The sequence below is a fragment of the Erythrolamprus reginae genome, chromosome 10 (assembly GCF_031021105.1).
Source record: "Erythrolamprus reginae isolate rEryReg1 chromosome 10, rEryReg1.hap1, whole genome shotgun sequence".
In the NCBI taxonomy this organism is placed as follows: domain Eukaryota; kingdom Metazoa; phylum Chordata; class Lepidosauria; order Squamata; family Dipsadidae; genus Erythrolamprus; species Erythrolamprus reginae.
Window position 1 is genome coordinate 6,702,577 of NC_091959.1, and position 27,669 is coordinate 6,730,245.

General features: G+C 43.9%; 1 protein-coding gene across 1 annotated transcript in view; it reads left to right on the plus strand.

Moving 5' to 3' along the window:
* Nucleotides 1-27,669, plus strand: part of TRIP4 (thyroid hormone receptor interactor 4) — a 45,976-nt gene continuing 18,307 nt past the window's right edge. The window contains 12 exon segments of the mRNA XM_070763056.1: nt 1-203; nt 1,847-2,013; nt 2,731-2,867; nt 5,679-5,906; nt 8,049-8,127; nt 11,064-11,193; nt 11,912-12,086; nt 12,088-12,128; nt 13,044-13,167; nt 13,647-13,834; nt 17,580-17,704; nt 22,296-22,387. Coding sequence (XP_070619157.1) covers nt 52-203; nt 1,847-2,013; nt 2,731-2,867; nt 5,679-5,906; nt 8,049-8,127; nt 11,064-11,193; nt 11,912-12,086; nt 12,088-12,128; nt 13,044-13,167; nt 13,647-13,834; nt 17,580-17,704; nt 22,296-22,387 — 1,638 coding nt within the window. The 5' untranslated portion in view covers nt 1-51.

Consider the following 27,669-nt stretch of genomic DNA (forward strand, 5'->3'; position numbering starts at 1 on the left):
CGGCGCCCTTTGCGCGTTGCACTGAACCAAAACCCGGCCGGCTTTTCGCGGATGTGTGCGTGTGCACCCGTTTTCTTCTTCCCCCCTGTCAGGAAGGAATCGCTGTTACAAGCCGAGATGGCGGAGGCGGCGTCGCTCGTCTCGTGGTGCATGCGGCAGCTGCGCGGCACTTTTGGGCTGGATGTCAGCGAGGAGATTATCCAGTGAGTTTTGGGGGGGAGGGGGGGCACTGTCGGCGCCCCCCCCCCGGCGATGTTACCTTGACCCGGGCTGCTGTCTTCGCTTAGGCTTCGGGGGGGGGGTGTCGAATTACGGCCCCTCCTGCTCGGCCCCCCTTGTCTTTTGGCTTCTTTTGGCCCTGACAGGCCGAGAACGCCATTTGTCAGTCCGAGGAGGTATTGCTTTGCCTCTTGGACAACAGGCAGAAGTTTATTTTTTTGTGTATTTATTTTGTCAAGTACGTATTGGTAGTATACAAAGATGTAACAATGTTTATATACATATTATTGATACATAGAATAGAATAGAATTCTTTATTGACCAAGTGTGATTGGACACACAAGGAATTTGTCTTGGTGCATATGATCTTAGTGTACATAAAAGAAAAAGATACATTTGTCAAGAATCATGAGGTCCAACACTTAATGATTGTCATAGGGGTCAAATAAGCAATGAAGAAACAATCAATATTAATAAAAATCTTAGGATACGAGCAACAAGTTACAGTCATGCAGTCCTAAGTGGGAGGAAAAGGATGATAGGAATGATAAGAAAAACTAGTAGAAATAGAGTCACATTAATACCTGCTGAAAGTATTATATATCTCAAAAAAATAAAAGGAACACTCAGCATATCCTAGATCTGAATGAATGAAATATTCTCATGGAATACTTTGTTCTGTACAAAGCTGAATGTGTACAACAGCAGGTGAAATCAATCAGTGTTGCTTCTTAAGTGGACAGTTTGATTTCACAGACTTGATTTACTTGGAGTTATATTGTGTGGTTTAAGTGTTCTCCTTATTTTTTTGAGCTGTGTGTGTGTGTATATATAATAGAGAAACATTAGGATAGGGGCGGTAGCAGTGAAGGGCTACAAAAAAAATTTACTTCCACCATGTGGGCGTGGCTTGTTTGTGGGTGTGGCTTGCCAGTCATGTGACCAAGTGGCTTGACAATCATATGACTGGGGATGGCTTAAAGGTCATGTGGCTGGCTTAAACTTGATGTCACTCACATGAAGGATTAGGGTGCTTGGCCTCTCCTTGCCTCAAAAAGATACAATTTCCCTATTTATTATTACTGAACATCCAAAATATACTATTTAATTCTATGTATGTATGCCATATGTGTACATAAACATTACACACACATACACAAATATACATTATCTACTATATAAACTGTATGTGTATAGACACACACACATGCAGGCACAGCTCTTCAAAATTATACACATTCAATCTCATTTACTGTGATAGGAAAAACATACCCAGAGCCCAGATGGGGGGGGAAAGAAAAAAATTCAATTTTTTTTCTAGTGATTTGTGTACAAACCAAAATTTTTCTACCTGTAAGGGGATATAAGCTGACCTTAATGTTTTGTTCTGTGTCTACTTTCTCCTTGCGCCTGTGTTTGCAAATATGTTAATAAACCTCTTTGCTGCTTTTATATTATCATCCAGGGTAGTTTTACATGCAGATATGCACTGTTTATAACACAAGGGGATATAACAATTATCATTACAATGATAAGAGATCCCGGTAACAAAGTCCGGGCTACTTTTTCTCAACCTTGAATTCCCCAAATTATATTTTCATAGACATTACCCTCTGTATATTTTTAGATATATTTTGTTTATCGATGACGAGGAAGAGTTTCGCGAGTATGTCACGGACTTAATCCAAGGGAGAGATGGCCAGAAGAAGTTCTTCATAGATGAGCTCGTAGCCAGGTGGAAACAGTCCCATTCTACAACTTTGGATCCTTTGCCGCTGTGTCAGAGAAAAGATGGTAAGTGGGAAGTAGAAAAGGACAGAAAAATTTGTCCAGAGATAAAGAGGGTGTTAGAAATTAATTTTTAAATTAGCCCCGATCGGTAGCAAATTCAGCCCTTTGCTACCATCTATCATGGTCTGATTCTTATAGACTTGGTTTGATAGCTGTGCCTAAATGCATTGTAACTCAAATATGGCCCTCCAGATTTTGCTAAATTATAGTAGTCAACATTCCTTACAATGAAGGTTAGTTCAATTGAAATTCTGTGCATGCACGTCGGCACAAGATTTTGCTTCTGCGCATGTGCCGGAAGCCAAATGCTGCATGACCATGCGCGTATGAGCGAGATGTTGGCGATTTTTGCTGATATTTTTGCTTCAGTACATGAGCGAAATCTCGTGCGTGCGAGCGTCCTCACGTGAGATTTTGCTTTCAGCGCATGCACAGAAGCCAAATTTAATGCACGGACCTGCGTGCCCGTGTTGGGAGTTCAGGGATGCATGTGCATCTCCATTTCCACTAATGGATCGCCGATCCCACCCGTACCAGGTGCAACCTGCTACTGATTTGCGCGCCTTTTGCTTCAAAGCTTGCTTTCCTTTTATCGCTATCAGTTCTCTAGTAAAAGTATCAATCTCTATCAACATGGAGTTGGGGGTTTTCTTTCCTGGACTTTGAATGTAAGCACACCTGACTAAGAACAGCTTCTGCTACGTTTTTCCTATTCTTTAGATATTTTGGATACTCCTCGGCCAGGAGACCAGACAAAGAAAGGAAGGCATAAAGGGAGAAATAAACAGGAAGCACCTATTTACGTTGAAGCCTGTCAGCCTGTTGAGCAAGTAAAAACGCCACTCGATTTAGCCAAGGTAGGTGCATTTGGTGTCTACTATTGTTAGAAGACATTCATACTTTTTTAATGCAATTTATTATAATTGTTTCACTCAATGTTTTTCAAGAGGCCGCTGCGCTTCATGGTGAATAATAGGTCCTCCTTTTAATCCAAATACTACAAAACCCCAGATAGAGAGGTAGTTAAAATTGTTTTTAATAAATATAGATTAATGTTTACCCATTATTTTTCAGTGAAAATAATGTATATCTTTCAGGAAAATGGGGAATAATAATTTCTCTCTCTCTCTGTGGGTGTATAAAGAAGCGGTAGCCATCGCGATTTCTGGAATGTTAAAAAAAAAAATTTAAACTACCATAAAACTACTAAGCTTCCGCCAGGCCCTATTGACTTTGCCAGAGTGTAAAACCCCCATTGAAGAGATCTTGCTTTTATGTGATGTCAGTAGGGGCTGATGAAAGCTTAGTAGTTTTACAGGAGTTTTAAATAAATTTTTAAAACATTACGGAGATTGTGATGGCTACTGCTTCTTTATTTATAGCTATACCTGGAACTCGCATTTTTGGGACAATTCTATATACATACATACATACAGTACATATCCAGCTGTATAAAGCCAGACATCCAGAGAGATGAGAGGGAGAGAGAGAGAAAGAGGGAGAGAGGGGAAAAGGAATCCTCAATCTGAGTATTGTATTGGCGGTTCTGTGTTAGCAAAAACTTCAGAAGAAAAGGATTTAAGGGTAGTGATTTCTGACAGTCTCAAAATGGGTGAACAGTGCAGTCAGGCGGTAGGGAAAGCAAGTAGGATGCTTGGCTGCATAACTAGAGGTATAACAAGCAGGAAGAGGGAGATTGTGATCCCGCTGTATAGAGTGCTGGTGAGACCACATTTCGAATACTGTACTGTGTTCAGTTCTGGAGACCTCGCCTACAAAAAGATATTGACAAAATTGAACGGGTCCAAAGACGGGCTACAAGAATGGTGGAAGGTCTTAAGCATAAAACGTATCAGGAAAGACTTCATGAATTCAATCTGTAGAGTCTGGAGGACAGAAGGAAAAGGGGGGACATGATCGAAACATTTAAATATGTTAAAGGGTTAAATAAGGTCCAGGAGGGAAGTGTTTTTAATAGGAAAGTGAACACAAGAACAAGAGGACACAATCTGAAGTTAGTTGGGGGAAAGATCAAAAGCAACATGAGAAAATATTATTTTACTGAAAGAGTCGTAGATCCTTGGAACAAACTTCCAGCAGACGTGGTAGATAAATCCACAGTAACTGAATGTAAACATGCCTGGGATAAACATATATCCATCCTAAGATAAAATACAGGAAATAGTATAAGGGCAGACTAGATGGACCATGAGGTCTTTTTCTGCAGTCAGACTTCTATGTTTCTATGTAAAGAGTACACACATACAGGGTGCGTTCCAAAAGTAATGCAATTTTTTTAAAAAAAAGTAATTTATTGAATAGATTTGCACAAACACTTAAAATTCTTCAAAGTACTGTCCTTGGGTCTCTACACATTTTTTTCAGCGACTGCCATGACCGGTATGCGCCCTAGAAGGTGTCTTCGGGGACCTCTCGCGAGGTCTTCGTCACAGCTGATTGGATCTCTTCTACAGATGAAAAACAGGTTCCTTTCAGGGCTGGGAACAAAAAGAAGTCTGCTGGGGCAACATCAGAACTATAGGGGGGGGGGGGCAGCGTTGGCACCTGGTGTTTGGCCAGGAACTCGCGGACTCGTAGCATGTTGTGGCAAGGTGCTTTTTTCGTCCATAGAAGAGATCCAATCAGTCATGGCAAAGACCTTGCGAGAGGTCCCCGAAGATGCCTTCCAGGGCGCGTACCGGTCACGGCATAGTCGCTGGAAAAAATGTGTAGAGGCCCAAGGACGGTATTGAAGAATTTTAAGTGTTTGTGCAAATCTGTTCAATAAATTACTTTAAAAAATAATTGCATTATTTATTTATTTTATTTATTTATTAGATTTGTATGCCCCCCCTTTTCCGTAGACTCGGGGCGGCTCACAACATAATAAAACAATTCATAACAAATGTAATAATTTACATTTTAAAATTTAAAGTAGTTAAGAAAACCCCATTTTTAAGCAGACATACCTACAAACATACCATACATAAACTATATAGGCCCGGGGGAGATATCTCAATTCCCCTATGCCTGACGACAAAGGTGGGTTTTGAGGAGTTTACGAAAGGCAAGGAGGGTAGGGGCAGTTCTAATCTCTGGGGGGAGCTGGTTCCAGAGAGTCGGGGCCGCCACAGAGAAGGCTCTTCTCCTGGGGCCCGCCAACCGACATTGTTTAGTTGACAGGACCCGGTGGAAGGCCCACTCTGTGGGACCTAATCGGTCGCTGGGATTCATGCAGCAGAAGGCAGTCTTGGAGATATTCTGGTCTGATGCCATGAAGGGCTTTATAGGTCATAACCAACACTTTGAATTGTGACCGGAAATTGATCGGCAACCAATGCAGACTGCGGAGTGTTGGTGTAACATGGGCATTTTTGGGAAAGCCCATGACTGCTCTCGCAACTGCATTCTGCACGATCTGAAGTTTCCGAACACTTTTCAAAGGTAGCCCCATGTAGAGAGCGTTGCAGTAATCGAACCTCGAGGTGATGAGGGCATGAGTGACTGAGCAATGAGTCCCGGTCCAAATAGGGCCGCAACTGGTGCACCAGGCGAATGCATTAGTTTTGGAATGCACCCTGTGTAACACACACACTGTGAGATTATATCTGCTCTGTGGTGTGTTTCCCTCTCCTCATTTCATCCCTCTTTCTCCACCTTTATAACAGGCCCAGGAGGTCCCCAGAGGCAGCAGCTCCTGTTCCTCCAAGAAGAAACCGAAATACGTCAATTTGTACACGCAAGAAGGCCAGGACAAGCTGGCGGTCATGCTTCCAGGACGCCACTCCTGTGAATGCCTGGCCCAGAAGCACAAACTCGTCAACAACTGCTTGACCTGCGGGCGCATTGTCTGTGAGCAAGAGGGGTCTGGGCCTTGCCTGTTCTGTGGAACTCTGGTAGGCTGAACTTTCCCGTAGGTTTTTGTTTTATAAAAGCAGCAAGTAAGGAAGGTTGGGCAAGGCTTGCTGTTTTAAGGAGAATCCTCTGTGAAAGATTATATTTCAGTTTATATTTTAAATTTCAGTTTATATTCTGCTGCACGAATCCCAGCGACCAGTTACGTCCCACAGAGTGGGCCTTCTCCGGGTCCCATCAACTAAACAATGTCGTTTGGCGGGGCCCAGGGGAAGAGCCTTCTCTGTGGCGGCCCCGGCCCTCTGGAACCAACCCCCCCCCCCCCGGACATTAGAATTGCCCCCACCCTCCTCGCCTTTCGTAAGCTCCTTAAAACCCACCTCTGCCGTCAGGCATGGGGGAACTGAGATACTCTTTCCCCTTAGGCCTTTACAATTTTATGCATGGTATGTTTGTTTGTTTGTTTGTTTGTTTGTATGATTAGTTTTACAATAAGGGTTTTTTAGTTGTTTTAGTATTGGATTTACATGTTGTTTTTTATTATTGTTGTTAGCCGCCCCGAGTCTACGGAGAGGGGCGGCATACAAATCCAATCAATCAATCAATACCTGTTTAACACTTAGAAATTATTGATTGATTGATTGATTTTATTTTATTTGATTTCTATGCCACCCTTCTCCTGAGACTTAGGGTGGCTTACCTGCAAATTTATGCAAAACACATTAGAAATTTACAATAAAATCTACATTTAAAATACTGTCTTAAAACTCCAATACTTAAATTTAATCAATCACATCCATACATACATTCAATCATTGGCTGGGACTAGATAATAGCAGCTCAGTGGCGGGGAGAGTGGAGGGCAGTGCAAATCTCTGGAGGGAGTTCGTTCCATAGGGCCGAGGCCGCCACAGAGAAGGCTCTTCCCCTAGCTCCCGCCAGTCGGCATTGTTGGGCTGACGGGACCTGGAGAAGGCCAACAGTCCTGTAGGTAGTCTGGTATACCTGTTGTAACCCCAGGCTCCCTTTGCCTACAACACAAAAGCTCCCACTGTAAGACGTGTCTTGAGACTCTTGCAGGAGGCAAGGAGGGTGGGGGCAGTGCGAAACTCTGGAGGGAGCTGATTCTAAAGGGCCGGCCCCCCCACAGAGAAGGCTCTTCCCCTAGGCCCCACCAAGTGACATTGTCTAGTTGACAGGACCCAGAGAAGGCCGACTCTCTGGGACCGGACCTGACCGGTCGCTGGGACTCATGCAGCAGTAGGCGGTTGCACAAGTAATCTGGTCCAATGCCATGTAGGGGCTTTACAGGTCATAACCAACAGATAGATAGATTGATGATGATTTGATTTGATTTGATTTGATTTGATTTGTATGCCGCCCCTCTCCGTAGACTCGGGGTGGCTCACAACACAATAAAACAATTCATAACAAATCTAATAATTTACAATTTAAAATATTTAAAAAACCCCATTATTAAGCAGACATACATACAAACAAACATACCATACATAAATTGTATAGGCCCGGGGGAGATATCTCAGTTCCCCCATGCCTGACGACAAAGGTGGGTTTTGAGGCGTTTACGAAAGGCAAGGAGGGTGGGGGCAGTTCTAATCTCTGGGGGGAGCTGGTTCCAGAGGGCCGGGGGCCGCCACAGAGAAGGCTCTTCCCCTGGGGCCCGCAAGGCGACATTGTTTAGTTGACGGGACCCGGAGAAGGCCCACTCTGTGGGACCTAATCGGTCGCTGGGATTTATGCAGCAGAAGGCGGTCTCGGAGTTATTCTGGTCCGATGCCATGAAGGGCTTTATAGGTCATAACCAACACTTTGAATTGTGACCTGAAATTGATCAGCACCCAATGCTGAAATTGATCAGCACCCAATGCAGACTGTGGAATGTTGGTGTAACATGGGCATATTTGGGAAAGCCCATGACTGCTCTCGCAGCTGCATTCTTCACGATCCGAAGTTTCCGAACACTTTTCAAAGGTAGCCCCATGTAGAGAGCGTTACAGTAGCCGAGGTGATGAGGGCATGACTGTGAGCAGAGATGACGTTACAGTTTTGAGAGCAGTCTTAACAAGTGGACACTTTATGCACATGTAGCAACAAGCAAAGATATTTCCCACATGCAGTTGGAAGACTTAAGCTTATTCGGGACGTTCCTTCTGTTCTTGTAGGTGTGCACCAAAGAAGAACAGGATGTCTTGCAACGGGATTCCAACAAGAGCCAAAAGCTATTAAAGAAACTTTTGGGAGGTTGGTATTTTCTAAAGGACAGTTGGCTTTGTCTATGGGAAGCTGGCAAGGAAAGTTGCAAATCATGATTACGGGACACAGCAATACTTGAAAATCTGGGCTGATTGTCAAGCGCCTATTTGCTTAAAAACTTTTAACAACGATAGCTTACAGACACACAAATACAGAGATGTACATTTCTGGAGGACAGAAGGAAAAGGGGGGACATGATCGAAACATTTAAATATATTAAAGGGTTAAATATGGTCCAGGAGGGAAGTGTTTTTAATAGGAAAGTGAACACAAGAACAAGGGGACACAATCTGAAGTTAGTTGGGGGAAAGATCAAAAGCAAGGTGAGGAAATATTATTTCACTGAAAGAGTAGTAGATGCTTGGAACAAACTTCCAGCAGACGTGGTTGGTAAATCCACAGTAACTGAATTTAAACATGCTTGGGATAAACATATATCCATCCTAAGATAAAATACAGGAAATAGTATAAGGGCAGACTAGATGGACCATGAGGTCTTTTTCTGCCGTCAGACTTCTATGTTTCTATGTTTCTATTTCCTTCTTTTAAGAAGTACATCAACAGTACTCAGTGCATGATTGGTTGTCATTTTGAGTTATAATCCTTTTATTTTATTTAGTGAACAAAATGCACCGTATTTTTCAGAGCATAAGATGCACCATTTTATTTACTTACTTACTTACTTACTTACTTACTTACTTACTTACTTACTTACTTACTTACTTACTTACTTACTTATTGGATTTGTATGCCGCCCCTCTCCGGAGACTCGGGGCGGCTAACAGCGACAATAAAACAGTGTACAATAGTAATCTGATATTAGAAATGATTAAAAATCCATTAATATAAAAACCAAACATACATACATACATACCATGCATAGAATTGTAAAGGCCTAGGGGGAAAGAGGATCTCAATTCCTCCATGCCTGGCAGCAGAGGTGGGTTTTAAGTTGTTTACGAAAGGCAAGGAGGGTAGGGGCAGTTCTAATCTCTGGGGGGAGTTGGTTCCAGAGGGCCGGGGCCGCCACAGAGAAGGCTCTTCCCCTGGGTCCCGCCAGGCGACATTGCTTAGTTGACGGGACCCGGAGAAGATCCACTCTGTGGGACCTAACTGGTCGCTCGGATTCGTGATTTTACTCCCCAAAAGAGGGTGAAAACTTGAGTGCGTCTTATACACCGAATGTAGCCCCGCCCAGCCACCCCAAACCTTTGGCCTCTGCCTCCCAGCAATCTACCTTCTTGCAGCAAACAACAGAGCCTATTAAGCCAAGCAACTGGTTATTATCAGCTTCCTGATCCTCAGCTGAATTTGGCTGAAGGCAGGCCACTTGCTGAAACTGAAATTAATAATAATAATAATAATAATAATAACAATAACAACAATAATAATAATAACAACAATGATAATAACAACAACAATAATAATAATAACAGCAATAATAATAACAATAACAATAATACAAATAATTTATTAGATTTGTATGCCACCCCTCTCCGAAGACTCGGGGCGGATCACAACAACATAAACAGTGTACAAATCCAATTTTAAAAAATACAATTTAAAACCCTTATAATAAAATAATTACACAATCCAATCAAACCATACACCAAACTTGACAATTGGGTGTGTGTGTGTGTGTGTGTGTTAATTTCCCCATGCCTGGGGGCAAAGATGAGTTTTTAATAACTTACAAAAGGCGAGGAGGGTGGGGGCAGTCCAGTGAAACTAAAGCTGCAAGGGGGCAAATTGCTGGGAGGTAGAGGCAGTTGATTCCAAAGGGCCGGGGCCGCCACAGAGATGACTCTTCTCCTAGGCCCCGCCAGGCAGCATTGCCTGGCTGACAGGACCTGGAGAAGGCCGACTCTGTGGGACCTGACCAGCCGCTGCGATACGCGAGGCAGAGGACATGGGCCGCTGGTATAAATGTGAGTTAGTTGTCAGGCATGCTGCAATGGTTGTAAGTATGAAAAATGGCAATAAGTCATTTTTTCCCAGTGCCGTTGTAACTTCAGTCACTGAGCAAACTGTTGTAAGTCGAGGACCACCTGTAATGCCAAAATCTCCAGTACACTGTTGTTTATAAAAGTTTTAAAGAAAAATTGCCCCTAAAAATCATTCTGTCGGGCTCTCTGGTAGACTCCTCCCAAAAATTCACAGGTACAAATTTCAGACACACACAAACGTTTGAAAATTCAAAACAATGTTCTTTATAATGAAAATTCACTTAACCTAAGCCCTCTTTTTGTATAGCAAAGAGCACTTTGTCTCCAAACAAACTGGTAATTTGTACAAGTCCCTTATCAGTTCTGTGATACTTAGCTTGCAGCTGTGAGGCAATTCACAGTCCTTCTTCTTTCACAAAGTGAAACACACTTTGCTCTGGTTTAGTTTCAAAGCGGGGAAAAATCAGCACACAAAAGGTCAAAGTCAGTAAAGCAGTCATGAAACACAATGATCAGATAATCCTCCACAATGGTCAAACCCACAGGCTGCTCTTTATAGCAGCCTCACTAATGACCACAGCCCCACCCAACCACAGGTGGCCTCATTTTCTTTGATAATAATCTCTCAGTTGTTGCTGCCTATGCAACGCTCTCCGCATGCGTGGCTGTATCATTAACTCTTGTTCTGAATCCAAGGAGGAGCTAGATAATTGATCTTCTGAGCTTTCTGCCCCACTCTCCTCCTCCCTGTCACTCATGTCTTCTTGGTCAGAGGAGCCTTCCTCATCAGATTCCACCTGGGGGGGGGCAAAACAGGCCTGCAGCATGTGGATGTCTCCCCCACATCCACAGTCCTTGGGGCAGGAGCTGGGTCAGAGGCAACCACAACAAAAATAGTAAAGGAAAACATTTAATTTCTGACTTCCTTCTTCTTTGGACTAAATTGAGGTTTTTCTTGGGGCCGGGCGGTTCTCTCAGGTGCTGAAAATTCCGGGAAGGCGGACATAAATGACAAATACTCATGCCAACATCAAGATGCTTTGGTGAAGTTTAGCCTGGAGAAGGCTTTGAAGCACAAAGACAAACTGCTAGAGTATGACAAAACCAGGTAATGGGGGAGAGTAACGGAGCAAAGGAGGAATAGACTTAACTTTCCAACAGCTGCATGCTTTCAAAATGGGTTATTTGAGTGTTCCCTTTATTTCTTTTGAGCAGTGTGTATATATTTACATATTTCTCCTGATAAGTGAAAAGGAAGGGAGCCTAGTATAGATCTATTTTGGTCTTTTTATGGCCTCATCACCTGGACATACCCTTACTGGGATTTGAACCTGTGGCGTGCTGCATGCAAGGCAGGATATTAACCTCTGTGCTACAGGCTTGCCTCCAAATCAGCTTTATAGAAATAGATCTATACTGGGCTCACTTCCTTTTCACTTACCAGCAAATATATGTAACTATGTAAAATTATAGTTGTCGATTATTTAAAAAAAACTATCTTCTATTATTATTATTATTATTATTATTATTATTATTATTATTAATTAGATTTGTATGCCCGCCCCTCTCCGAGGACTCTTTGCATGGGGCAGAGAGGTAAAAGGAATAGCTGGGTCAAGGGTCTCCAACCTTGGCAACTTTAAGATTTGTGGACATTAACCTCCAGAGTTGACTAGGAATTCTGGGAGTTGAAGTCCAGAAGTCTAAAACTGCCGAGGTAGGAGACCCCTGGTCTGGATTGACATCAGACCGCTTCCCAGATGTCGACACAGGGGTGGATGGTAGTAACGGTGCCCCCTGCCCCCCCTTTCTTTCTGCCCCCGCAGTGTCCGGCGAACCCAAGTGATCGACGACGAGTCCGATTACTTCGCTACCGACTCCAACCAGTGGCTGTCCAAGCAGGAGAGGCAGATGCTGGAGAAGAGGGCGAAGGAGCTGTACGAACTGCGGCACGCCTCGCGGCTCTCCAGGAAGGTCACCATCGACTTCGCCGGTCGGGCTGATCCGGGAAGAAAACGACAACATGTCGGAATATCACAGCAAGTGAGGATCCGGGAATCACGGGGAGGTGGGAGTGGTCGACTCAAGATCCTAGTTGGGACAGGCGAGTCCTCCTGGAAATGGTGTATTTTGGGTGGGATATGTTGGGGAGGGGCTTAGGGTTTTTTCCCTCTGTCCCTCCATTCATTCATCTATTCATTCATTCATTCATTCATGGATCCTGTTTAAGCATCCTTGAAGGGGTCTTCTATGAATGACTCTCTGAAGAATTCGTGCTAAATATATTGGGGCTTTAGAATTTAAATTGCATGTTTTTAGTATTGAAGGTTTTTTAGAGTGTTTTAATATTAGATTTCTTACATGTTTTGTATTTACTTGTGAGCTGCCCTGAGTCTCAGGAGAAGGGTGGCATAGAAATCAGATAGGTACGTAGGTAGGTAGGTGGATGGATGGATGGATGGACGGACGGACAGACAGACGGACCAACAGACAGACAGGTCTATAGGTCAATAGATCGATAGGTAGGTAGGTAGGTAGGCAGACAGACAGATAGAAAGACAGATAGGTCGATAGATGGATAGGTAAGTAGGTAGGTAGGTAGGCAGGCAGACAGATAGACAGGTCAATAGAAAGGTTGATAAATAGATAGGTAGGTAGATCGATATGTAGGTAGGTAGGTAGGTAGGTAGCCAGGTCGATAGACAGATTGATAGGTAGGTAGGTAGATCGATAGGTCGATAGGCAGGTTGATAGGTAGGTAGGTAGGTAGATAGATTAGATAGATAGATAGATAGATAGATAGATAGATAGATAGATAGATAGATAGATAGATAGATAGATAGATAGATAGAAAGGTAGGTAGGTAGACAGACAGACAGACAGACAGACAGACAGACAGACAGAAGAGGGAAGAGAATATCACGGGATGAAAAGCCAATTTGGCGAGTTGTCTTGCAGGTTGGATGAGACAGTTGAAGCGATCAACCTCAGCTCCTTGGTCAAGGCGAAGCAAAATCCGGACATAAAAGTTGAAAACTTGGGAGTCTTGGTGAATCCACACATTCTCCAGGCAGCTCCTGTGGTCAGTATTTTTTTTCTTTTTCAATTGACATTGTCTAGTTTAGTGTTTCCCAACCTTGACAACTTGAAGATATCTGGACTTCAACTCCCAGAATTCCCCAGCCAGCGTTTGCTGGCTGGGGAATTCTGGGAGTTGAAGTCCAAATATTTTCAAGTTGCCAAGGTTGGGAAACACTGGTCTAGTTGACGGGGCCTGGAGAAGACCGACTCTGTGGGACCTAACCGGTTGCTGGGTCCCCGCAAGTAATTGGCCAATGCCATGTAGAGCCCTCCGTGCCTAAAAGGTTCACCATCACTGCACTAAGCCAGTTGAATAAATGTCACTGTGTGGGCTGTCGTGTCGCACAAGTTCAGTGTCTCTAACAAGCCCCAACCCTTAAGCACAAGTCAAAAAACCCCACCCCCTTTCTTTTCCTACCTTTCATTGTACAATTCCAAGTATAAAAACGTCTCTTTGTTCTCTTCTAAATTATACTGAAGTGGGTGGACCAAGCTGGTTTGCTGCCACACCGGAAAATGGACATCTCTGCGGAGAGCGGGACCCCCAAAAATTCAGAAAGAAGTCGCTTGCGAATTCAGGATCGAGAGATTCAGGAGATTTCAGATGGCGGCTGGTGTCTAAGCCTGCATCAGCCTTGGGCCTCCTTGCTGGTCAAAGGGATCAAGAGGTAAACAGAGATTTTTGAAGTTCAGGGGTTCACAACTAGAGCAGGGGTGTCAAACTCCATTGTCACGGCAGCATCACATGACGTATTGGGATTTCCCCTCCACTTCGCTAAATCGGGCACGGAGGTGGCCAGCGCGTGACGTATGTGGGCTGGGAGCTTGACAGCAGTAGGTCGTGGTGTGCTGTATCCAAGGTTTGTTTGAATAAGCTTCTGGGCCAAGGTTTGGGTATCATTAAGCCATAAATAGGTTTCTGTATCATTAAGCCCTATTTGGACCGGGAGTCACTGCTCACAGTCACTCACGCCCTCGTCACCTCGAGGCTCGACTACTGTAACGCTCTCTACATGGGGCTACCTTTGAAAAGTGTTCGGAAACTTCAGATCGTGCAGAATGCAGCTGCGAGAGCAATCATGGGCTTCCCTAAATATGCCCATGTCACACCAACACTCCGCAGTCTGCATTGGTTGCCGATCAGTTTCCGGTCACAATTCAAAGTGTTGGTCATTACCTATAAAGCCCTTCATGGCACCGGACCAGATTATCTCAGGGACCGCCTTCTGCCACACGAATCCCAGCGACCTGTTAGGTCCCACAGAGTGGGCCTTCTCTGGGTCCCATCAACTAAACAATGCCGTTTGGTGAGACTCAGAGGAAGAGCCTTCTGTGTGGTGGCCCCGGCCCTCTGGAACCCACTCTCCCCAGAGATTAGAGTTGCCCCCACCCTCCTTGCCTTTCATAAGCTGCTTAAAACCCACCCCTGCCGCCAGGCATGGGGGAATTGAGATATTCTTTCCCCCCTAGGCCTCTACAATTTTATGCATGGTATGTCTGTTTGGTTTTTTATAATAATGGATTTTGAACTGTTTTTAGTATTGGATTGTTATTATGTGCTGTTTTATTATTGCTGTTAGCCACCCCGAGTCTCCGGAGAGGGGCGGCATACAAATCCAATAAATAAAAATAATAATAAAGCCAAGCCCACAGAACCGGTAATTTAAAAAATAAATTGGAATCCCACCATTGGTGCCGTTGTAACTTCAAACCGTCACTAAACAGGCAGTCATGAAGCAAGGACTCACCTGTAGATCAAGGGCGTCCAACTTTTTAAAAAAACCTACAGACTTCAACTCCCAGAATTCTACTGCTAAGCCTAAACCTTTTAACTCTTACGAACGATTCACCAGGCGGCGCTGTTTTCCACCTCTCTAACTGAAGGAGTGGGGGGGACAGGGTTGCTGCATGTTTTAATGTTGCTTCCCACCCCCCACCCCTGATGCTTTTTAATATGTTGGGTTCCCCATCCCTTTTATAAAGGGGTCATTAAATGCAGTGTTGTAACCCCTGGGAACATCACAAGTTTGTAAGGCCTTGGATGTCAAAAAATAATCAGCTGGTTCAGGAAAGACTTAATGAACTCAATCTGTATAGTCTGGAGGACAGAAGGAAAAGGGGGGACATGATCAAAACATTTAAATATGTTAAAGGGTTAAATAAGGTTCAGGAGGGAAGTGTTTTTAATAGGAAAGTGAACACAAGAACAAGGGGACACAATCTGAAGTTAGTTGGGGGAAAGATCAAAAGCAACATGAGAACATATTATTTTACTGAAAGAGTAGTAGATCCTTGGAACAAACTTCCAGCAGACGTGGTTGGTAAATCCAGTCACTGAATTGAAACATGCCTGGGATAAACATAGATCCATCCTAAGATAAAATACAGGAAATAGTATAAGGGCAGACTAGATGGACCATGAGGTCTTTTTCTACTGTCAGCCTTCTATGTTTCATATGTCACTTTAAACACATTACACCCCAATCACGCTGATAAACCATTTGTGAGTTTTTTCAGCAAAAACGTGCTGAAAGCGTGATCGTGCAGAACACGGCCGCGAGAGCCATCGTGGGGCTTCCCAGATTCGCCCACGTATCTTCAACACTCCATGGCCTGCATTGGCTGCCGATCAGTTTCCGGTCACAATTCAAAGTGTTGGTCATGACCTTTAAAGCCCTACATGGCATTGGACCAGAGTACCTCCGGAACCGCCTGCTACCGCATGAATGCCAGCGGCCGAAAAGGTCCCACAGAGTTGGCCTTCTCCGGGTCCCGTCGACTAAACAATGTCGTCTGGCGGGCCCCAGGGGAAGAGCCTTCTCTGTGGTGGCCCCGGCCCTCCGGAATCAACTCCCCCCAGAGATTAGAACTGCCCACACCCTCCTTGCCCTTCGTAAACTACTTAAGACCCACCTATACCGCCAGGCATGGGGGATTTGAGACATCTTCCCCCAGGCTCATTATTATTTATGTTTGTTATGTATGTGCTGCTTGGTTTTAATTATGATAGGGGTTTTAGTTATTTTTAATATTAGATTTGTGCCATTGTAATATTGTTTTTATCGTTGTTGTGAACCGCCCCGAGTCTTCGGAGAGGTGCGGCATACAAATCTAATAAATTGAATTGAATAAATTGAATTGAATTGAATTGAATATTGCAAACAATCGTCCTGGCAGAGTTGGTGTGTGTGCGAAATGTTCCTCCTTGCCGTCTTTCCGAGTTAACAAAATGATGAAGAGGACTTGGCCGTATTTAGTGTGCTAAGCTCCTTAGAGGAAAAAAATGCTTAATGCCAGTTGAGCATCTACATATAACCTCAGTACCTCTTCCCTTCCTCCTTTCTCCCCACCCCCACCCCCACCCCCAAAGATTGCAAGACAGTCCTTTCCTTCTCCCCCTCCCCTCCCCTTCTTAGTCTACGGTTACCAGGGGTTTTAACATAACCTTCTTATTTTAGAGGTCAGCAGGTTGGAAGTGAAAAGTCCCAGCCATCCCAACAGTTTTGCATTGGTGGGGAAAATAAACATGCATTTCAAAGTACAATTGTGCTCATCTATTTTACAAATTAAGCCCTGGGGTTTCCTCATTTTATTGGGTTTGGTTATACCCGTATATATTAAATATTGGCTGCTATCCTTTCTTTCTTTCTTTCTTGCTTGTCTTCTGAGTCTAGAAAGAAGTATGCGTGTGTTTAAGAACCCTTTTTTCTATATTAAAAAAATGCTATTATTCCTGGGTAAATATGCAGGGATAAACATTAGTTTCTGTTGCAAAACTCAGAAGATGTAAAACTGCCTCTACCTGTTTAGAAGATCTTGACTCTTCTGTCCATCTTCTTGGTTGTCAAGCTTTTTAAATAATAATAATTTAATAATAATTTATTGGATTTGTATGCCGCCCCTCTCCGCAGACTCGGGGCGGCTAACAACAATAATAAACACAACATGTACAATCCAATAATAAAAACAACTAAAAACCCCTATTATAAAACCAAACATACACACAAACATACCATGCATAACTTGTAATGGCCTAGGGGGAAGAGCTACCTCAACTCCCCCATGCCTGGATCCCTTCTTTCGCCATGGCCATTTCTCCATTTAATTTATTAGATTTATAATTTAATTTAATATATTAGATTTATTAAGCCGCCCAACTCCTTTCCTGACTCTGGGGGGTGTACAAGTAGAAAACAATAAAAAGCAGTTAAAATCCCTAAACATAAAATCATTCCAGGCACTCACTGGTGATCTAATTTGTTTGTTGAGGCTCCTCCTGAGAGTCAGGTTGGCCCAAAGACTGACCCAGAATTTCCTGTAGTATTTCCAAAGAAAATATTCTTTGGAGTGACATGCAAAGAAACTTAAGGGGAGGCAGATTGTGTTTTCTGATCCTTCCCTTTCCTTCCACAGGGTGGAAGGCCGAATCTGGTACACGTCCCACAGAGGCCGGCTATGGATAGCAGCCACGGCCAAAAGGCCAACCCTCCAGGAAATCTCTGAGCTGGAGGCCACCTACCGAATGTTGCTTCAGGAAGGTAAGCCTCCTCCTTTATCTTTGTGGGGGGGGGTGTGTCTTTTTTCTCAGAGGCCGGAAGGAAAGTGAAAAAAAAGTTGGAATTGGAATACTTTTATTTGGCCAAGTGATTAAAACACACAAGGGATTTATCTCCTCGTGTGTCCAATGTACGTGCAAAGCAACAGAGAGGTTAATGAGAATAATTTACTTATTTATTTATTTATTTATTGGATTTGTATGCCGCCCCTCTCCGCAGACTCGGGGCGGCTAACAACAATGATAAAAACAACATGTAACAATCCAATTAATAAAACAACTAAAAACCCTTGTTATAAAAACCAGACATACACACAAACATACCATGCATAACTTGTAATGGCCTAGGGGGAAGGAATATCTTAACTCCCCCATGCCTGGCGGCATAAATGAGTCTTGAATAGTTTATGAAAGACAGGGAGGGTGGGGGCCGTTCTAATCTCCGGCGGGAGTTGGTTCCAGAGGGCCGGGGCCGCCACAGAGAAGGCTCTTCCCCTGGGGCCCGCCAAACGACATTGTTTAGTCAACGGGACCTGGAGAAGGCCAACTCTGTGGGACCTTATCAGTCACTGGGATTCGTGCGGTAGCAGGCGGTTCCGGAGGTAATCTGGTCCCATGCCATGGAGGGCTTTAATAATATTCCACACCTGCCTATCCTGGGTCAGGGGTGGGTTCCTCCCCATTTGGACTGGATCACCCAAACCGTAGCAACCGAATGGTGTCATCACGATGGTATCACAGATCTAGTTGCTGCCATGTTTTGGGGAAATCTTTTTCCAACTTTTTTTTGGACGTTTTGTCCTCTGATGCTGCTTGAAAAAGGGCCCGCCCGACCACCCCCAGGTTTATACTTACAATTGATCAGCTGTGCTTTGGAAGAAGGAATAAATTTTTATTATTATTTATTTATTCGATGATGATGATGATTATTATTATTATTATTATTATTATTATTATTATTATTATTATTATTATTATGTCAGTACAACACAGCAAACAAGATCGCTATGCTGGATTTCGTATTTCATCACCAGTCGGGCACTTCCCAAGCACCTAGGACTGCGTGATGTAGCGGCGAATTATGTTTGCCGATCCCAGTAAAGCGGCCTTTTGCAATTGACAGATGGAGATTTTGTCAATTCCAATGGTTTTCAAATGTCCATTGAGATCCTTTGGCACTGCGCCCAGCGTACCAAGTACCACTGGGACCACTTTCACGGGCTTATGCCAGAGTCGTTGCAGCTCGATTTTTAGATCTTCGTATTTCACTAATTTCTCTAGCTGCTTCTCCTCAATTCTGCTGTCTCCTTGAGAAGCAGCTAGAGAAATTATTATTATTATTGTTGTCGTTGTTGTTGTTGTTGTGAGCCGGGGTGGTGCAGCAGGCCACTGAAGCTGACTTGTAGATCTGAACGTCAGCGGTTCAAATCTCATCACCGGCTCAAGGTTGACTCAGCCTTCCATCCTTCCGAGGTGGGTAAAATGAGGACCCGGATTGTGGGGGCAATAGCCTAGCTCTGTTAAAAAAGTGCTATTGCTAACATATTGTAAGCCGCCCTGAGTCTAAGGAGAAGGGCGGCATAAAAATCGAATAAATAAATAAGTAAATAAATAAATAAATATTATTATTATTATTATTATTATTATTATTATTATTATTATTAAGATTTGTATGCCGCCCTTCTCTGAAGACTTGGGGCGGCTCACAGAACATAAAAAACAGCACGACAACAAATATAATTAATTAAAATGACTACTAAAAATCCCATATATATTAAAACCAGGAAAGGGAAGTGCTCAAAATGTTTCAAAGAAACCCTTAGGGGGGTTCCCCCCCCCCTTTGATGCCATTCTTTGTGTGCGTGCCCTCTTTGGTTTTTCACCTTCTCACTCCCAACCCTGGCGATTTGACGTAACATTTCAGTTTTGACTACCCAGCGTATGAAAATGACCACACAAAGGAAGTGGTTTCAAAACAACCAAACCTTCCTTAGCCTTGGTTCAATAGGTATCAAGAGGTTGTTCTAAAGGGAAAGGAGGTTTTGAGAGAAAGATAAAGCCCCCGGGGGCAGGAAACGGGGAAGGGAGAACGAAAAGAGAAGATACCGTATACGTGTTATTTATGAGTGGGTGACATTTATGTCATGTAAAGCCATAGATTATTTAACAATGAGCATTGACCTGAAGTTGACTGTTGTTAATGCAGTGTGTGAAACCACAAACCACCCTCGCAGGGTGAAATCCGACACATATCCTCCGGCTTAATCGTTCATTGCACGTCTCCACATGGTGTGTCTTTCTTTTTTTCTTTTTTCTTTGTATTTTTTTTGCATTTTTATAGCCTAACAAACCATTTTTTCCAGAGCCCCATTTTTTCTCAAACCATTTTTTCCCACCTATCCGATGGGTCCTTTCCCTTTGTTCTTTTTAAAAAAATTCTCAATTCCCCTCAAGCGGGTCTGCTGAGCGTCTCAAGACAGAAACCTTACCACGTGCGTCTGAGAATCGGAAGGCAGGAAATGGGCTCCACACCAGGGGGGGGTTTCTTAGCCCTGAGAAAGTTTTCAAGGGCCTGCGTGACATAACATTCACCTTGATTTGCCGATCAATTTCCGGTCGCAATTCGAAGTGTTGGTTATGACCTATAAAACCCTTCATGGCAGCGGACCAGAATATCTCCAAGACCGCCTTCTGCTGCACGAATCCCAGCGACCGGTTAGGTCCCACAGAGTCGGCCTTCTCCAGGTCCCGTCAACTAAACAATGTCGGTTGGCAGGCCCCAGGGGAAGAGCCTTCTCTGTGGCGGCCCTGACTCTCTGGAACCAGCTCCCCCCAGAGATTAGTACTGCCCCTACCCTCCTTGCCTTTCGTAAACTCCTCAAAACCCACCTTTGTCGTCAGGCATGGGGGAATTGAGATATCTCCCCCGGGCCTATATAATTTATGTATGGTATGCTTGTGTATATGTCTGCTTAAAATGAGGTTTCTTAACAATCAAACAGTTCATGACAAATTCTAATAATTTAAAATTTAAAATTTAAAATAATAATAATAATTAATAATAATAATAATAATTTATTAGATTTGTATGCCGCCCCGAGTCTTCGGAGAGGGGCGGCATACAAATCTAATAAATTATTATTATTATTATTATTATTATTATTATTTTAAATTTTAAATTTTAAATTATTAGATTTGTCATGAACTGTTTTATTGTGTTGTGAGCCGCCCCGAGTCTACAGAAAGGGGCGGCATACAAATCTAATAAATAAATAAATAAATAAAAAAGGGTCACCTTCAGTCCTCAATGTATGATCACAATTGACCCCCCCCCCAAAAAAATTTCTGTTCTCAAGTGAAAAAAAATTGTTAAGTGAGTTTTGCCCTATTTTACTATCTTTTCTTTCCACCTCTTTTAAGTGAATCACCACCGTTGTTAAATTAGCCATACTATAAATGGTCCTAAGTTACTGTTTTCAGTTCCTTGTAACTTAGGAAAGGTCACTAAGTGAACTGTTGTAAGTTGACCACTACCTGTATGGTGGCTGGAAGAATAGGAATGGAATGGATGCAATGGGAATGAGAATAGAGTAGAATAGAATAGAATAGAATAGGGAATAGAGTGAAGAGTAGAGTAGAGTAGTAGAATAGAATAGAATAGAATAGAATAGGGAATAGAGTAGAGTGAAGAGTAGAGTAGAATAGCATAGAGAATAGAGTGAAGAGTAGAGTAGTAGAATAAAATAGAATAGAATAGGGAATAGAGTAGAGTGAAGAGTAGAGGAGTAGAGTAGAATAGGGAATAGAGTAGAGTGAAGAGTATAGTAGAATAGAATAGAATAGAATAGGGAATAGAGTAGAGTGAAGAGTAGAGTAGAATAGCATAGAGAATAGAGTGAAGAGTAGAGTAGTAGAATAGGGAATAGAGTAGAGTGAAGAGTAGAGTAGTAGAATAGAATAGGGAATAATAGAGTAGAGTGAAGAGTAGAGTAGTAGAATAGAATAGAATAGGGAATAGAGTAGAGTGAGGAGTAGAGTAGAGTAGAATAGGAAATAGAGTAGAGTGAAGTGTAGAGTAGGAGAGTAGAATAAAGTAGAGTAGAATACAATAGGGAATAGAGTAGAGTGAAGTATAGAGTAGAGTAGAATAGAATAGGATTTTTTTATTGGCCAAGTATGATTGGAAACATGAGGAATTTGTCTTTGGTTCATCTGCTCTTAGTGTACATAAAAGAAAAGATGCATTCATCAGAAATCATGGTACAGCGCTTAATAATAGTCCAGGTACAAAGAAGCAATCCAATCATAGGATAACAGTTGAAATTTGGAAGTCCTGGGTTTAAAATCCTGATGGGCAATGAAATATTTCCTCCAAAAATGGGTATTTTTCCGGCAGGGCTCCCTAAGAAAGCCAGTGTGTTTTTTCCAAACCGTGCAATCACCATTTAAAAGCAGCCTGGCGTGAGCGCACACGCGAGGGCTGGCGGAGGCTAATCAGGACCGTGTGGAGAACGGCAGAAACCGGAGGCCCCCGCGTGAGCTTGCCTTATAATTTTCTCTCCCGCTTACCGCAGATTTGGAATTTCCCAAAGATTATCCCTCCGGCTGTCTCCTCGGCTGCGTGGACTTGATTGACTGCCTGTCACAAGAGCAATTTCAGGAACAGGTGAATGAACGGGAGAACCAACCAATCCCTCCCTACTCGTTTTGTTTTGTTTTCAGGGATGGGGGCTGCGGTAATCAAAGCTGGGAGTCCTTTGTCACCTGCTTTTAAAATAAATGGCCTCCCCCTACCCCCGTCCCTCCCCGAGTCCTCAAAGAGTTATAAAATCAATACAGTTGGAGACTGACGTATCCTCAAAGGACCTGAATGCCGAAAATGTAATGATTGCTCGGCTAGGCCTTTCTGCACCACTTCTCCCGCGAAGCAGAGCATTACATCTTCGCTCCTTTTCCCGCAGTCAGGCTTTGATTGACAGCAAGTCTTCTGGGTTCTCCCACCAGCTATTATTGACTTATTGATTAAATTTGTAGGACGCCCGTCTCGCTATTAAGCGATTCTGGGTGGCTCACTGTGCCGTAAATAACAAAAAAAACCCCAGCAATAGTGCATAGACTTATATACCGCTTCGCGGTGCTTTACAGCCCCCCTCTTTCTAGAGTCAGCCTCTTGCACCCAACAATCTGGGTCCTGGTTTTACCGACCTCGGAAAGGTGGAAGACTGAGTCGACCTTGAGACAGTCAGGATTGAACTCCTGGCAGTGAGCCTGCAATACTGCATTCTGACCACTCGGGGAAGCAGGCGGTGGGCGAGGCGGGCGGCGCGAGGCAGCTTCTGGTGGGGGCGCCTGGAACCAAGTGAGTCAGCCAAGGCTATGGGGCCTGTCCTGGGAAGCGAGCTCCCCATTGTCCTTAGGAGCCTCTCCGCCTCTCTAAGGTTTGAATCCCAGGCGGCTGCATCGTCCATGGCTGCTCCGGACGGTCAGCTTCGCCTCGAGGAGAGAAGAAGCTTCGCGGAAAGTTTGTGTGCTCTTGGGGAGCCACCACTCGCTTTATTTTTATTTATTTATTTATTTATTCATTTGTCCAATACACAAATACATAGGAAGAAAAATAGACATGTGATAATATAAAAGAGGGTGAAAGTGAACTTAGAGGAGAGGATATATGAAAGGAAGAGAATATATATGATATATGAGAGAAAGGAAAGACAATTGGACAGGGGACGTATGGCACACCAGTGCACTTATGTACGCCCCTTACTGGCCTCTTAGGAACCTGGAGAGGTCAATCGTGGAGAGTCTAAGGGAGAAGTGTTGGGGGTTAGGGGTTGACACAATTGAGTCAGATAATGAGTTCCACGCTTCGATAACTCGATTGTTGAAATCATATTTTTTACAGTCAAGTTTGGCGCGGTTCGTATTAAGTTTGAATCTGTTGCGTGCTCTTGTGTTATTGCGGTTGAAGCTGAAGTAGTCATTGATCGGTAGGACGTTGCAGCATATGATCTTGTGGGCAATACTCAAATCGTGTTTTAGGCGCCGTAGTTCTAGGCTTTCTAGGCCCAGGATTGTTAGTCTATTTTCGTAGGATATTCTGTTTCGAGTGGAGGAGTGAAGGGCTCTTCTGGTGAAATATCTTTGGACATTTTCAAGGGTGTTGATGTCTGAGATGTGATATGGGCTCCGGAAAGATGAGCAGTAGTCTAGGATGGGTGTGGCAAAAGTTTTGTAGGCTCTTGTGAGTAGAGTGAGATTGCCTGAGCAGAAGCTGCGTAGGATCAGGTTAACAACTCTAGAGGCTTTTTTGGCTCGCTTGCCTCATTTGTCCCGTGGAGCCTCTCCGCCTCTCTTACGCTCGAATCCCAGAATGGCTCAGTGGAAGTAAATGGGGTAGAGCTCAATGAGGGGGAATGCTAAGCGGTAGAATTGGCAACAGCAGCCGGTCTTCTCTATCTCTCTCCTCCTTTGCCCAGTCCCCGGCCAGGGATTGTGGCGGCTTGCTTTTTGGCTGGGCGCCATGGGGACAAAAAGGGGTCTGTCTGTCTGTCTATCATCTGCAGCAAAGGGGGCTCCCTCTCCTGTTTGCCTCCCTCTTCCCACACTTCCTCTGGCGGGGGGGAGGGGGGAAAAAGGTCCCTTCAGGGAGAAATAGTTATAGTAGTTGTTGACAGGAAGGACGTTGTAGCAGATGGCTTTATGGGCTATGCTTAGGTCGGGTTTAAGACGAGGTAGTTCTAAGCTTTCTACACCTAGGATTGTAAGTCTAGTTTCATAAAGTATTCAGTTGCAAGTTCTCTTCCCAAAAGCAATCTCCATCAGTGTCTCTCTCTCTCTCTCTCTCTCACACACACACACACACACACACACACACAGGGATTCCTTGGCCAAAATTATCCCCTTCAGCAAGTCTGGGGTTTTCCGTTTCCTCTGAGCGACAACCGCTCGAATGACTCCTTTGCATGAGATCCGTTGTGGGTTTTTTTGGCGTTAAGGTTTCTCCACTGTCTGACTCGGAGACTCTCTTAGCCCTCACCCCCCCCCCCAAATGACATCAGATAATAATGCAACTGCAGCACTAACAAGAGTCGGAGTCAAACCACAACAGAGCAGCGGTTCCGCGCGTGGGGGAGATCATCTGAGCCCAGCTCTGTAATCTTCAAAGGTTTCTCTTCTGCAAGAGGCAAATCTTAACTCTTCTCTGCACGGCTGCAAAGAAAGCAGGCGGGGGAAGGAGCTCCCTTGGCGAAAGCGTTCTCAAAGCACGGAGCTGTCACAAAGCTCCCATGCCTCCTCTCTTCCCACCTCCCGAGACGTTTAGCGGATGGTTTATGTCCCTTTGGGTTGGGTGGGCAATATTTATACAGATTAGGCAAACTCGGAGATAACCAGGGCCCCTCTGTTCCACTACTCCAGTGTTTCCCAACCTTGGCAACTTGAAGGTATCTGGACTTCAATTCCCAGAATTCCCCAGCCAGTGTTCGCTGACTGGAGAATTCTGGGAGTTGAAGTCCAAATATCTTCCAGTTGCCAAAGTTGGGAAACACTGCACTACTCTTCCTCTCCCAACTTCTGTTTCCAGATGTCCAGGGGAGTGGTAGGGATGAGCTTTGCTACACATAAGAACATAAGAAGAGCCATGCTGAATCGGGCCAAAGAATGGAATAGAATAGAATAGAATAGAATTCTTTATTGGCAAAGTGTGATTGGACACACAAGGAATTTGCCTTGGTGCATATGATCTTAGTGTATGTAAAAGAAAATATAGATTTGTCAAGAATCATGTGGTACAACACTTAATGATTGTCATAGGGGACAAATAAGCAATGAAGAAACAATCAAGATTAATAAAAATCCTAGGATACGAGCAACAAGCCCTTCGAGTCCAGCATTGGCATTGGACCAGAATACATCCGGAACCACCTGCTACCTCACGAATCCCAGCGGCCGATAAGGTCCCACCGAGTTGGCCTTCTCCGGGTCCTGTCCACTAAACAATGTCGTCTGGTGGGCCCCAGGGGAAGAGCCTTCTCTGTGGCGGCCCCGGCCCTCCGGAATCAACTCCCCCCGGAGATTAGAACTGCTCCCACCCTCCTTGTCTTCCGTAAACTACTTAAGACCCACCTATACCGCCAGGCATGGGGGATTTGAGACACCTTTCCCCCAGGCTTATTATAATTTATGTTTGGTATGTATGTGCTGTTTGGTTTTTAATTATGATAGGGTTTTTATGTTTTTTTTATATTAGATTTGTGCCAGTATTATATTGTTTTTATCGTTGTTGTGAGCCGCCCCGAGTCTTCGGAAAGGGGCGGCATACAAATCTAATAAATAATAATAATAATAATAATAATAATTATTATTATTATTATTATTATTATTATTATTATTATTATTATTATTATTATGTGTCACACAGTGGCCCCACCAATTGTCCATGGGGATCTTGAGCAGAAAGAGAAGGCAAAACCCTCCCTTTCCCTTGACCCCCAGCAAATTGGGCCCAAGGGAATCCTGCCTGCCTCAACCAACATAGAGTTGGCACTTGGACATCTTGGCACTTGGACACCTAACACCTCACATCAAGAGGTCTTCAAACCTGGAACTGGAAAAGGTGCAAAAAAGGGCAACAAGAATGATCAAGGAAATGGAGTGCCTCCCTTGTGAAACCAGGTTGCAACGCCTTGGTCTCTTCAACCTTGAAAGACGGCGTTTAAGGGCTGACTGGATCGAAGCGTATAAAATCATGCATGGGATAGAAAAAGTGGATAGAGGGAAATTATTTTCTCTATCACACAATACTAGGACGAGGGGCTCCTCCCTAAAGCTCATAGGTCAGCGGTTCAAATCTCATCACCGGCTCAAGGTTGACTCAACCTTCCATCCTTCCAAGGTGGGTAAAATGAGGACCCGGATTGTGGGGGCAATAGGCTGGCTCTATAATAGGAGAAGGGTGGCATAAAAATTGAATAAATAAATAAATAGGTAAGAAAGGACAAATAAAGGGAAATATTTCTTCATCCAGAGGGTCCTTGGTTTATGGAATTTCCTTCCAGAAGAGGTCGTGACAGCTGTCAGCCGGGATAGCTTCAGGGCAGGAATAGACAGATTCATGGATGCTAAGTGTACAGTAGTCCCTCACCTATCGCTGGTGTTACGTTCCAGACCTGGCCGCGATAGGTGAAATCCGCGATGGGGAATTTATCGACTGATAGTACTTATTTAAGTATTTATATTGTAATTGTTTGGTAAGTTTTCATTGTTTTTAGTGTTTATAAACCCTTCCCACACAGTATTTATTTTAGATACAGTAATTAAATACAGTATTTACAATTCTAGATTATTATTTTTTTTGAAAAACCTGCCGATCGAGTTCGGCAGGCTGTTTAAATCTGCCGATCGACTTCCTCAGAAACCCGCGATGAAGTGAAGCCGCAGTAGGTGAAGCGCGGTATAGCGAGGGACTACTGTATTGGTGGTTGTCCAAGTGCCACCTTTATGTTGCTTGAGGCAGGCAGGGTTCCCTTGGGTCCCATTTGTTGTGGGGTCAAGGGAAAAGGAGGGTTTTGCCTTTTCTTTCTGTTCAAGATCCCCATGGACAATTGGTGGGCCACTGTGTGACACAGAATGCTGGACTCGATGGGCTTTGGCCCGATTCAGCCTGGCTCTTCTTAGGCTCTCACGTTCTTAGCAGCTTTTAAGTCTTGTGGACTTCAACTCCTAGAATTCTCCAGCCAGCATAGCTCTGCAAGTTTGGGTTATTCTGCTTCTTGAAAAAAGCAGGTCCTCGGTCAGGCGTTGCTTGTTTTGGGCAGCTGATAATGCAAAGCATCCCTTGGACCTTGTAAGCAAGCAACTCCCTAAGGAACAGGCTGACCAGCCAGACTGGTTCATCTGCCGTGGGTTGAATCCAAGTTCTGAGAACTTTCCTGTCTTCCTTCGCATCTT